At 44.5% G+C, this 13,633-nt stretch overlaps 1 protein-coding gene across 2 annotated transcripts in view; it reads left to right on the forward strand.

Annotated features, from left to right (window-relative positions):
- Nucleotides 1–747: 747 nt before the first annotated feature.
- The window catches only part of TRIO (trio Rho guanine nucleotide exchange factor), a 244,065-nt gene continuing 231,179 nt past the window's right edge, over nucleotides 748–13,633 (forward strand). For both annotated transcript variants that reach the window (XM_054285315.1, XM_054285316.1), the window contains exon 1: nucleotides 748–957. In XM_054285315.1, coding sequence (XP_054141290.1) covers nucleotides 843–957 — 115 coding nt within the window. In that variant the 5' untranslated portion in view covers nucleotides 748–842. The remainder of the gene's footprint in view (nucleotides 958–13,633) is intronic.

The following is a 13,633-nucleotide window of genomic DNA, read 5'->3' on the forward strand; positions in this document are numbered from 1 at the left end:
CCCAACCAAACAAAAAGAAACCCCAAACCCGAACAGCAAACCCGCGGCCGGCCGCGCCGCTGGGAAGCGCCGGCCCAGGCACGGGGCGCGGGCCCGTCGGGAGCGCTGACGCGCTGCGCCGCCCGGCCCCGCCCCATCCCGACCGGTGCCGGACGCAGCCGGAGACTCCCGAGCTCCCCCCACTCCCGGCTCCACCGCCCTTGTTCCTCGGGCGGGGACTCGCTTCCTTTCCCGACTCCCCCTTCCCACCCTCCTCCCCTCCTCCTCCTCCTCCTCCCAGTCAAGATGGAGGACGGTGGTTGCTGCGGCCACTGGCACCGCGGTGGCTAGGGCAGCTGCTACTCCTCCAGATCGCTCCTCGCTCCTTCTTAAAAAAAACCAAAAAAAAACAGAGAAAAGGGAAAAAAAAAAAAAAAAGGTTGGAAACGTTCCTTTTTTTTCTCCGCCCACTAGCTGCTCACTGCGCGGACCGCTGGCCCTTCCCATGCCGTCGTCGTCGTCGTCGCCCTCCTCCTCCTCCTTCTCCTCCTCCTCCCGCGATTGTCTGCGCTCCGGCTGCCGCCCGCCCGCCCGCCCGGACTCCCTGCATGCACACGCCGCCTCCTAGGTGGCTGCGGGGGGTGGGCGCTCCCGGAGCTGCCATTCCGCACATACCTTCATGTCCCTGCGCTCGCTGCGGCCGCCCGCCGCCGCCCCGCATCGCTCGCCCGCTCCGGCTGCCGCCCTGACGGCCGCTCCCGCCCGGAGGTGAAGCCGGGATCCGCGGAGGGGGCGGCGGGGTCGGCGGCAGGTCTCGCCCGGTGGAGTCACCGCCGCCGGCACACGCAGCAGCAGCAGCAGCCATGAGCAGCGCCGCTACCGCCACCTCCGCCGCTACCACGGCCGGCAGCGGCGCGGGGGAAGGGGCCGAGGAGGCGGCCAAGGACTCGGCGGACATCGCGGCGTTTTTCCGATCCGGTGAGTGCGCTCCTGTCATGGGGGAGCGGGGAAGAAGGGCCGGCGGCGAGACCGCGGCTGGAGGCAGAGGCGAAAGGTGGCCCTGGGGAGGCGACGTCTTCCCCCTGGAGCCGGGAAAGGAGGAGAGGGCAGCCGGCTTTGTCAGGTGGCCTCAGGGAAGGCTCGCCCGCCTCTCGCCGCCGGGGCCGCCTCGGCACTGCCCGTCTGTTCCTCGGGGAGGCGGCAGGGAAGAGAGCCGAGCCGCCCCGTCCTGTGCCGGGGACAGCGGGGCTTAGGCACCGCAACTCGCGGGTGGGACGCCACCCTCGCCGGCAGAACCGAGGCGTGAAAACGGCGGCGGCGGCGGCGCGGCCCGGCCGGGAGGGTGCGGGGCTGCTGCCGCCCCGGGGCGGTGTCGCCGGTGACAGGTGCGATTCTGCCTCCCGTGCCGGCCTGGCAGCAGGCGCGTCACCGGGGCCGGCGGCACCACCCAGCGCCAGGTGGACCCGAGCCCCCCGAAAATGTCCCGCCGGGGGTCGCGGGGCGGGAGGCGGGTGGAGGAGCCGCTCGGATCCGGGAAGCCCAGGGTGTCGGAGGGGTGGGAAGGGTGAGCGGGGCCGCAGGGCTGCGGGGAGCCGGTTGCGCCGGCCGGGCCCCCCGCGGAGGCCGGCGAGCAGGCAAGGATGACACCGCTATAAAAGGCAGCGCTCCTCCGATGCTGTGCTGCTGGGTGGCGGCACAGGGCAGGGATGGTAGAAGCGGCGTGGAAAGTGGATGTTGTAAGGAGAACCGAAAGAGGCAGACAAAAAGCGAACCCATGTTAAGTGGGTGTCGCTGCCTCGGCTGAGACGGGGAAGCAGCGGCTCTCGGGCGCTGCCGGGCTGGGAAGCCGGGCTCGGTGCGGAGGATCGGCAGGGGAAGGGGGGGGAGCCTGTTGACAGGCTGCCGGGTTAAAAAAAATGGAGGCTGCCTTCTCCCTCGGTGTTTACTCTCGGCACGTAACCGGGCGGGGAGGACGGCTGCGCCCGCCGCCGAGACACTGTGCCCCGGGGGATAGCGGCGGGGAGGGCAGCGCTGCCCGGGCCGCACGGACCGCCGGCCGCGGTGACCGAGCCCTGCCGGCAGCCTGGGCGGCGGCGGGGACGGAGCCTCCCCCCGGTGCCGGCTGTCCTCCCCCGGGCGGCGGCGGCTCCTCCCCTCCGTCCGCTCCGCCGGCGGCTCCGCGCCCCCCGGGGCACCCCCGGCCATCGCTCCGGGCGGAGCGGCCGGGCCGGGCTGGGCTGGGCACTCGCTCCTTTTGGATGCCTAAAAAGGAGCGGCGAGCAAGGGAAATGCAGACTCACCGCAGGAAAGATGAGGGGGTTGGCCGATTTCGTGTGTAAAAAATAATGATGGCAGTAGTAATAATAGTAGTAAAAGCTGTGTTCCCTGGGTTTTTTAGGAAAGTCCGCGAGGGAAGTGGGAAACGGCGTAATGAGTGCTACTTGCGGTCGGTGGTGCTGCTCAGTGTGCTTGGTTTCATGAGGATGAAGAAGAAGGCGGTGTGATTTGTGGCAGGCATCCTTGAAGCAGGGCTGGGAGCAGCGTTTGCTTGGATAGAGAGTCCGAACAGGGGGCTGTGTCCCCTCTGGAGGGCTTGATGCTCCTGGGGCAACCTGCTTCACAGGAGAGCCATTGAGTGTGAAACTCCTTGTCAGGATGCTGGCCTTGGTGGGTTTTGTCGTGGAAAAAGGACTAACTTTTATCGTTCCCAGGAAAAAATCCCAATTAAAGCAAAATGGCAATTTATAACAGTAGGCTTACACACAGTAGTCTGCCTAGTGTAGTTACAAATGGGTGCTTGTGTAGTAATCTTGCAGTTTTGGAAGACCCTGCCAGCTGTATTAATAATCAACTTCCACATTTATGTGTGGGTTGAGGGATGCTACAGCTGGTAAGCTCGTAAGTGGTGCAGTGATGACTTCTGATGCTGATAACTTGGGATAACAGGGAAGTTGCACTGAGCTCAGTCTTGCAGCATCTGAAAATCTTAAAGCAATAGAAGGACATACTTATCAAAAAACTCTTAGAGCCGATTTAACAACTGGCATTCTCATTTCCATGTTTACATGTGAAGGTTATCTGGTTCTGCCTGGGCTCTAACATGCACTGGAAAATGTTCTGGCATCTCCTTTGGGTGTTTGGCATTGAGAAGAGCTCTTTGAATTCCGCCTCTGTGCATGATCCACTCTTCTATGAGGAGAGGGTCTATTAAGAGATCTCCGGTGCTTCCCTTTGTTTGAACAACAGGCACTTTTTTTTCAGTGGAGCACAAAGGCACAGAGATCAATGAACATGGAAAAAACTTTGTTTGGTGCACTTAGGAGCAGACAAAATATTTTTCTCTTTACAGAATTTACAATGACAAAATGCTTCCTCTTTCCTGTCACTTGCAGAGAATATTAGCAAAGCTCTAGCTGTTACTTAAAAAGAAAATGAGTAAAAATGTTGCAGTGTTTTCCAGGAGGAAAAAAAATAATCCCAACAACAAAAAGCCTGCCTAAACAATCAGTTCTAATCTTGGGTTGGTTAAATTGGTCAGTTGGGCTGCCAAGTAGGGTTATTGGCTTTCCTCCTGTCGTTTTGTAAGACTAAGCTTGAAGTAGAATTAAAGTAGCCTGAAGAATGGAGTTTCATTATTTGGAAGATTTTGTTAGGATACTGAACAGCAGCTAGGTTCACATCACTTGAAATGTGCACATTTCCAGTTTTCACTTTGGTTATGTAAATGTAAACTCTCTCTTGAGTTGTTGGGGAAATAAAGTTGCAGTTGAAATGTGAGGAAAGCAGCTGAGCTGGAAGCGAGGTGGTGGTAGTAGGAGCATATAAAGATTGTGTGTCTTGGATGTAAATGAGGAATCCTTTTATTGGAAGAAATTGAAGCAGCTTACTTTCTGTTACATATTTGGTATCTAAATCTCATTATTTGGAGTTGAAAAGGAAAGAGTACCTTGTTAGGCCTGTCACCTTTGCAGCAGGATTAATAGTAAAAGAAGCAGAGTTGAGGGCCAGGCATAGTGATTACATTTTGAAGGAGAAAACACAGCGGTTGTAGGAGGTGCCTTTCTGTCCTATATATAAGTTGGAGATTAGAAATGACTGTGTAAACTGACAGAAGGATATGGTTTGAACTATACATGTTTAGACAATTATCCCTTTTTTGAATTAAAAAAGTGCACTATTGTGACTTGAAAGAACTGGTAAAATATCTTGGAATTATGGAAAAAACCTGTTACCGTACAAAACCCCAGTAGCGCAGTCTGAGTGGCTGTGTAGAGTGGTGTTAGTACATGTGTTAAGTATACAAGATCTATTTTTTTATGAAAAGTTATTAAGATAAAACTTTTCAAAATATGTTCTAAGTTCATCCTAAAATTCTGTGTGTCTGAAAGGTCTGAAAACAGCTGACATGAGCAAAGTTGAATTTGAGGGAGTGCCATCAAATCATGGCTTACAGGGCAGTAACCATACAGAGGTTTTGTTTGGTTGTTGGTTTAATCTTCATCTTTGCAGCTGCAAGTCCTCAATACTTTGGTAAGGGGACTCAGATCTTCAGGATGCAAGAAAGAGGGCTGTCTGTTAAATTTAAATCATGTTATTGTAAGAGTGCTTTTACAAACTAAGGTATTTTTGCTAGCTGAAGTTCGTGAATTTAGTTTTTAGGCATAAAGAGCAAAACGTTTTTCATCCAAGTAAAAGACAAATGTTGTTGTTGGTCAAACTTTTAGTAATTAAATTTACCCTTCTGGTATGATGGACATGAATACAAAAGGTTGCAGAGAAAAAGGCTTGTAAGCACTTCAGTCAATCCTTGGCTAGACAGTGTAGGGAGTGCCTTTATAAATTACTCTGATAAGTCTTCATGAAAAAAAAACCAAACAACTGACTGATAACTCTTCACAGTTATGAGATGAAAGTGGATGCAGTTATTTCCTGCATGATACATTTTTTATGAGTGGCCTCTACAAACTGCAGTAGCTTCATTCATGTATGGACAAACAATACAGTTTTCAAAGCCGTTGAGGAGATTAGTGTTGTCACCACCTGTTTATGTGAACACTTGCCACATGCCTGGAAGGAACACAGTTTGCATACTGAGCAATGGGAAGGGTTGGGGGAACAGAAGTGTTTGAAAAACAAAGGAAAAACAAGGAGCTCCAAAAGTCTTGTCATTAAGGTGAATAACTGTCCAGGCTTTGCCAGGTCAAATCTGAACATAACTGTTAATTGTACTTCATCCCTTGATACGGGAAAACAAAAAAGTAGAGGATTCTCCATCTAAAACCTAATCTGCACAGGTAGCAGCAGTCCTCTCTCAGGAGAAGGGGTAAGTCTGAGATGAATGTGAGTCTGGAGGAGGTGGTTGTTCCAAGCTGAGAGTTCAGTGTGCCACCTCTCTCAAGGTGAAGTTAGAGAACAGGCTGGTGGCCAGAAGAGCTTTAAATAGCACCTAGTTCTAATGTTGTACACTTAGTGTATCCTGCTTGTGCATGTGTTTCTTAATGTTAGCTTAATGATAAGAGAGTTTAAAACGTTGGTTCAAGATATGTGTGTTTAGGTACCAAAATGAACGTGTGAGTATTTTAGGAAAACAGAGTGCTGAGATTTGTTGTGGTTGTGGACATTTGAAGACTTCTGCAAGCACTAGTAACTTGAGACTTCGATCAGTCTGGGTTTGGCTAAGTCTGCCTATAGCAACCTATGCTGATAGCTGCTTGTGTAGTTGAGACCTTAGAAGTGTTAATGAGTGTCATGAAAATATAATTGATTTTGTTATTTTTCTTTTAAATAGTCATCTTGTTTGCTTAGTTTTCATGAAAATCACGAAATACTGTAAAGATAAAAGCCAGCATTTAGGAATTTGTTGTTTCAAGTTTACAAGGAGGACTTATGTTTTGTTTCTTTCTGATTATATTGCTTTATATACTGTTGCCTTGCTTGCTTTATATTGTGTCCTGTGTGATAGTGACTGGCACATAGTAGACAGCATTAAAAATGCTATCATAGTGGGGAAAGGAGGGAGGGTTGGAAAGGTTACATGGTAAAGAAGAGGCAAGCATGTTATTAGAAAGAGCAGTTTTTTCAAGAATACTACTAATAAAAACACTATCATTTAGATCATGGGCAAACTAGCTTTCAAGGTAGGCATCAAATGTGAAAAGCAAGCCAAGTTTCTGTCTGAAAACCATGAAGCAGAGCACACCATCTATAAAGTTAGGGTAGGTGAATCTTCTTAGGAAGGCACTATCTCCTGGTGATGTGCAGTAGCTAACTTACAGAGAAGGTAGTCAGAGTTGTTGTTGTTTACTTGGCATTCCAGTTGGAGATGCTACAGAGTTGTTACGAGTGTCCAACAGAAATAATCCAATAGTGAAGCCAAAAGTGGAGTTTTGCCAGGCGGCACTGGTGGTAGCTCACATGACAGCTCCCTGCTGTTCTCTGCAAGTACTGGTTCTTGGCCCCGTGGCTGTCAGGAGCTGAGGTGTGTTATAAGAATTGGTGAGCATGCAGAGGATGTAAAGTATGAACCAAGTTGTCCATTCTTTCATGTGACTTAGTGTGATGACAGCATTTGTATTAAATAAATAAACACAACAAAAATTAACAGTGCTGTGTAAACTTTTCAAGAATCTGTTACTTTTGTGCTTTGAGTTGCATTAGCAAATGAGAAGGTTGCAGCAGTATTGCTGTCATTAGTGCTGGTTGACCTGAGCTGAAGAAGTGGGCTTTTTTGTGGAGTTTTGATCCAATTCCAGAAGTGTCCATTTTAGTAAGATGGTTGAAGCAGAGTGGTGTGTGTGTAAATGATATTTTGAAAAATACCATAGAAAAATGCCACAGCTTGATAGTTTCTGATGAGCATATGCAGAGCAAAAATAACTGCAGAAACAATGAAGTTACAATGGAGAAGTTAGGCTGGGAAATAGCATTGTTGAATTGACATTCCCTGGAACAATGAAGATGAGGATAGAGAGCTTCAGTGTGAAATGCAGCAGCTGTTGTGCAATTTGGCCTAGTGTGAAACAGCCAAGCTTCTCTGCGGATAGACAAGGATAGATCAAGTTAGAGGTTAGGTTGTGTTCGAAACAGCTGGAGGCAGAAGTCATGAATATTTCTAAGAGAGGACAGAGGACAATTCCTGGTAACATCTTTGATAGCTGCCAGTTGATAAACTAAATGCACATTTGGAGTGGAAGGTGAATGGGAGTTAGAGAAAAGCCAGGTGCATTCTTGGAAGGAGTACATTTGAGCTGGCATCAAGTGCTGATGTGCCCAGAGAGGAGCTGACAGAAGTAGGAAGAGGCTTGGTAGAGCTGAGGCTTTCATCAGTTGCACAGCTCAGTCACTGTGTAGAAGATGGGTAGTAATGTTTCTTATAGAAATGGTGTGTCCCCAGTTAAATGTGTCCCACAGCAACCTGACAGAAACACGTGTGAATTTCAACCTAAAATATCACATGATTTCTAAAAGCTTTTGTGTGTAAAATCACTATCTAGGTAAATAAAATCTAGAGAAAGACTGGAAAGACTTTCCTTACCCAAATACACAGAGAAAATATTAATGTTTCTCTGCTCCTCTTCAATTGAAAATAAAAACTAAAGTAATTCTAGTGTCACAGAATGCTTAGTTGCAGACTGCTAGGTCAATTTAATAGGGTGAAACTGCACAGTGATTTTTAGTCTGCATCTTGAAGAAGGAGGTACAATTACTGAAATAGCTATTCATGGTCAGCAAAAGTGTTAAAATAGTAAAGACACATTGAAATTTTGGAAATGCAGTGGTGATCGAAGGAAAGTGGGTAATAATTTTAAAGAGAACAGGGCAAACAATTTTTTTCTGCTTGATATTGGTAATAACCAAATTAAAAAAAAAAAAAAAAGAGGTAAAAAACCCCATGGAAGTCACAGCAGGCTATTTTAATGTAATGACTAAGATGGTTACATCTATTTGTTGTTTTCATGAAGAAATTTGCCTGATTTGGAGAAGGATCTTTGTTTAACTTAACATTTTTCTTGGTGCGGTAAAATCAAAAAGTAGACTACTGGTGAAGTAATACTGATGATCTGCAAAGCTGAGTCATATTCCTTCAGGAAGGATACTGCTGTTTTGAGAAAACAGATCACTTACCCAGTAGTGAGGAGGAGGAATTGAAATGACAGGGAACAACTCAAGTGCTTTTAGCAGTAGACACTACAGTACATTAAAGCATCTGATTTTCAGCCTCTAGACTAGGTTGTTGTATGGATACACAAAGAGGAGGGTCATAAATGGGTTGTGTCCACAAAGTTTCACAAAACAGTCTGAGTGACAAGACTGTGCTTTAAAGATACAAAGCTCGTTCCAGTGGTTTCTCTGCCAAATAGCTGCTCTAAGTCATCTGAAATAGCCTAATTGTGCATTTGTTTAAAAAATAGGGTTGTTTTTCAAGGCTGTTGAGTGGAGTCTTCTGAAATCATTTAGTCAAATTTGTTTAATCTCCTCTGCTACTGCCCTGCCTAAGTGGCAGTGGCACTGTTTAATATACACAACTGCAAATATGTAACAGGTTTTCCTACTGAACAGTGCTTAACTATGTCTTTTGCTGCTACTTCTGAATAAGGTGTTTTGTAATCTGCACCTTACTGAAGAACTGAAGTAGGCATTGGTGTTTTATAATTATGGTGGGAAGAGAAAACAATCTTTATAGGGAGATGAGAATTTTTTTTTTTTTCCTCTCAGGGCCCAAGATGTTGAGGAAGCAAAATGACAAGTATAGGGAGAAAAGTGTGGACTTGCAGCATTCAAAATATGTCAGGGGTTTGCTTTATGTTTTATACTATAGATGTAGTACAGTGTGCTTGGATAATTCCCACAAATCTGTGCAAGAGTCAGGATGTTATTGGCGTGTGTAATAGTCTGCCATGAGTCTGAGATTCAGGAAGGTTTGTTTTGCTAGTGTACATGAGGATACATGTGTGCATGTATATACTGTCAAACTAAATAGTCCACGGGGCTTCAAAAACTTGACTTTGCATGGCAAATCTCTTTGTTAAAAAGTTGGAGAAAGTATTCTGGGCAGCAGGCACTGAACAGGGCTATTGTGAGTAATCCCAATGCGTTCTAGTCATCTGTGAAACTACCCGGAGCTTAATTACTCATGTTTTCTTGTAGTCTTAGTGCGTGTATGAGCAGTAATAGTTATTCCTGAGGTGTCTGCAGACTGTGTAAACAACCAGTAGTGATTTTTGTGGTTAGATTTGTACATGACTGCTTAGCAATTAGAGTCTGAGGATCCAGGGTAATAGTGAAGTGAGATTTCCTAAGTGCTAAAAATGAACAGGAAAATATACTACAGAAAGATAGGGCTCACAGGGACCTATAAGGTAAATACCTACTTATTTTTGTCTAGTTTGTACCTCACTTATTGCATAAAAGAATAATTCAAAATCCCAAACTTTTAGGCTTTATACAGAATTTCTGCATTTTTGTGGGTAATTTTGTGGAAACCTTCAGCCTTATGACATACTTTATCAAGGCATTTGGTCAAAGGCTATTCACTAGGGCTTATGATGGTCACATAGCTGGTTAATATTTTTGAGGGCACCAAACAATGAAAAATTGGTGAAATTTAATGAAAGCAGAAGTGTTGGAAGTCTTGGGAACTGCTTGTTTTCAGAGCCCAAACAGATGTTAAATATTGGGAAGAAATCAGGTAACATTTCTTAAAGCGTGTCCTAGATAATAAGGAGACATCCCAAGAAGTGAGTTAGACTAAATGGAGTGTTTAATACCAATATTTCTTGGCTAACTCGCTGTGCTACATGGTGGACTTCACCGTATCCATTGTGTAGTCTTGGCTGTACAGAGTTGGTTGGATATAATTTTCTACTGGCCTTAAGGTAGTGAGTTCTTCAATTTCCAAGTGTTTATCATGCCACTGACTTCTGGGCATGTTGGGTTAAGCAGCATTGAGTACAAAGATGATACCATTTTCTGAGATCATAAAAATACTCCACCCTCTTCTAAAAACTTTAGGCCAGGGTCAAAGTGTCTTTGCTCTTTGTAATTTTCCTACTCCTTGAATTCCAGATATATGCAGCTGAAAGCACAGGAAAAAAATGTAGAAAGCTGTCAGCAAATCAAGGTGAATTGAAATATAAATTGCCTGGATTGTCCCGTTCTGCACAGAAGTTGATAGCACATAGTACGTTGAATATCAGACTTAGGGAGATGCCAAACCCCATCTTTAGAGTCCTCTGTTGTCTTTTACTATAGAATAATAAAATAGGTTATGATTTCACTGCTAAAGAAACTAAATAGCCATTGTTGTTGTTTATTTTTTAATAACGTGTTAGTCTCAAAGCTTTTTTGCCTGTCTTTATTATTTGGTTTATTAATGTTAGCCAGCGACTTCATTTTGGTTGATACTGTGCCTAGGGTTGGTCCTAAATGATTGGAAATGGAACAGCTACAGCAGTAGCTTATGGTCTTTACACATCTTAGTCACATTTCCTGTGCTTGAAGTACTTGTTTTCTGCACTTAAAGATAGTTGTTAGGCTTGAATTTGCCATAGTTTGCAAAGTTCAAAGAAGAAATCAGTGTTATGCATTGCTTAATTCACAGGGATCATGTGAGCCAGGCTTCTGTAAGGACAACAGAGGCAAGCCACACTAAAATTTATTAGAAGAGTCGCACCTGTTCAGATGGAAAGATGATTATGACTTATCTGATGGCTTGTTGGTTGACTGTCGTGGTTTAGGAATGGTGTTCCCTCACTCCACTTACTCACTCCCGCTCTGTATTCCCTATTGCGGGATGGAGAGGAGAACTGGAGGCACAAAAGGTAAAGATTATGGGTCAAGAAAACAGCAATTTACTGGGAAAAGTAATGAGGTAAGAAAACAGACAGTAATTATACGAATGACAGCATGTTCAAGAAAAGAAATGTTATTGCTCTCCCCTCGTGGAACGTTGTCCTTGTGGACATTCTCTGACCGCTCCCTCTGCCACACTGCCCTGACCCAGGAGTGAGCCCTTCCCTTTGTTCCCAGAAAATTACATGAGGTGGTACTCCAGGTCCTCATCATGCCCCCTCCAGACCAGAACCAGGACACTGGCTTGTTAATGCTTTACATTAAATGAAAAAATAAATAAAAACTATTATACTAGTTTCTCCACAGATAGTGCAAGGCCGTCTTTGGAAGAAAAACAAGGAATTGTACTTGACTAAATTTCTTGCCTTGGCAGCTGAGCAGAAAGTTAGAAAACTGAACTTCATTTCTGTTCCCATTTTGGGAAAACTCTACTGTTTGTCTGGTGAATTACCAAGGCAGGAGTCAAATCAAGCCTGCTTTTAGAAGGTGATAAAATACGATTCATCCTATTGTGATCCTTGTAGAGTTTAGCCATGACATGCTTTAACCCGTCAGTGCAGAAGGAGCAGTGTCTTTTCTAGTACAGTGTGGGGATTGGAGTCAAATTTGCCTATGCTTAACTCAGAGCAAGGGTGTAATTCTGCCAACAATAACCACTCGGCGTGTGTGTTAGCTTTTTTTTTAAGCTTGGAATCAGATGCATCCTACCCTAGCCAAAGGGAAACATTTTAGAAGCTCTGACGCATTTACACAGATGAAGGAAGGAAATGTCCAAAAGAGTCAGAAGCTAAAAATAGATCAGTTTACTGAGTTCAACTCTGGGTGGGAATTGATGAACTAAATATAAATCTAAATTTGAACCTTTGTGACTTACATAACTGAGTGGTGTAACCCCTTTCGAATATTGCTGCTTTTTCTTGCATTCAGCTTTATAGTAGACAGCTTCAGAGGAAAACTTCTGTCAAGCTGTGTGAGTTTGCTTTGCAGTGCTTTTAATAGACAGCACTGAGAAATCTGATTCTCTATTGACCATTATTGTTACAGCATAGTTTAACTCCCTGGAAAAGTGGATTATGGGTTGTGTTGGGTTTTTTTTTGTTTTGAAGAACTTCTCGGTGGAAATGGTATCTCCTGACTCTACTGAACAGAAGTTTTAAACCAGTAGCAATTAGAACCAGTGTCTGTGAGGGGGTGTATTTTTTTTCCCAACTTCCTCAAGAAGCAGTAAATTTGCCTGTCGTATCTGTACATAGAAAGGAATGATAACCTGAACGTTTAAGAATGGATGTTTGGCTGTCTAAAAGGGTTTGCTCTCTGCCTTGACACAAATCAAAGTTAGAAGCTATCAGCTTTCCCTTGAGATAAAGTTAGCTTGTTGGAGTGTGTAAAATTTTTGTAATGGGAAAAAATATAGGAAAAACTGTTAATATGTGAGTGTTAGATTACTGTTGTTAGATGACTGTGGTAGTGCCATGAAAATGAAGATAGGCAAATTTTCCTTCAAGTAACAGTATACATTTTTTGTATAATTGATAGCAACCAACACAACACTGCTAGCTAAAAACTGGCCTTTTCCAGTGTGTTGAAGCAGGGACAGTGCAGTTGAATCCCTGTGGTTTAGCATTTGCCAACTGGTAGTGAAGAGCGGTTCTTTCATAATGTTACACCTAATTCTAAAGCTTTGCATTGGAGAGGTGAAATATGTGTATTAATTCGTTGGCTTTGTCAGAAAAAAAATGTTATCATTTACAAAAATAGTAAATGTAATAGAATATTAGGGGTAAAAATGGTAGCATTGATTAGATTAAGTTCAAGCAGTAAGTCTCCACCCATCACTCCCACAAGAACTGAGGGTTGGTTTTTTTACTCAGTACCTTTCCTTTTTTTACTATATCATTTGCTGTAGAATATTTGCTTGGCAGATGTATAAATAGTTGTGCTCTTATTTGCTTTATGTTTTTGTTTGGTTTTCCAGTGGAACCTGGGAATGTTTGTTTTTGCAAGGTTGTTTTGAAAAAATTTGGAGTCTTTGCTTACTAAAAATAGTATTTGTTCCAAGCAGCAGTTTATCTGTTAAAGCAATGGGCAGTTGGTAGCAAAAGGACCTGACTACCTACTGTCATGGTTAATGCCAACATGGCAATTTAAACTTTGTATTTATGGAAGATCTTGTTATATAGCAAAGTATGAGAACTACTCTGTTTAAAATCTCATATTTTTCTAGAATATGCTTTTGGAATGGATTTGTCCATGTTGCTGTCTCCACTGTGTTAACCCACTGTTGGGAAGTTAAAACCCTTTGAAACCCTTTTGCAAGAGCCCTTGGTTAACTTGGGTGCCTGTGCAACCTGTCGTGTTTCTGCTTGTAGGCAAGTTCACGAGCAGGATGTGACTTGCAGTTCATGTCCACTGAGGCAACATGAGTGGCTTCAAAGAGCAAGAAGGTGCTGCTCTTCATATGTCCTCTAGGCAGTGAAAAGAAGTGGCAGAGCCCTGTGCTTGAGTGTGGTAAGCAAGGATGGCTATACCTTGGTACTTACGTGGAACACTTAAATTGCAATCTGTAAATTGTCTGGGCTGCCAGAGCTCAATTCCGTCTGTGCGTATGCTGGAAGCTTTGTTACGTGTTGAAACAGCAGCAAATGACAACAGGGATTTTTGTGATATTGAGCAGCCAAAATAGTATCTTAAGCTTTAATTTATTTCTTTGTGAAATGTTTTTACTACTTGGGGTAGGAATCTCACTCTTTGTTAATACTTTGGGGTCTGGCTCCTGTTCTGACTTGAGAGGTGGGATACAAAA

This window comes from Melozone crissalis, unplaced genomic scaffold (assembly GCF_028551555.1).
Source record: "Melozone crissalis strain CALT ecotype California unplaced genomic scaffold, PUWL_Pcris_2 ptg000042l_1, whole genome shotgun sequence".
NCBI classification, from domain to species: Eukaryota; Metazoa; Chordata; class Aves; order Passeriformes; family Passerellidae; genus Melozone; species Melozone crissalis.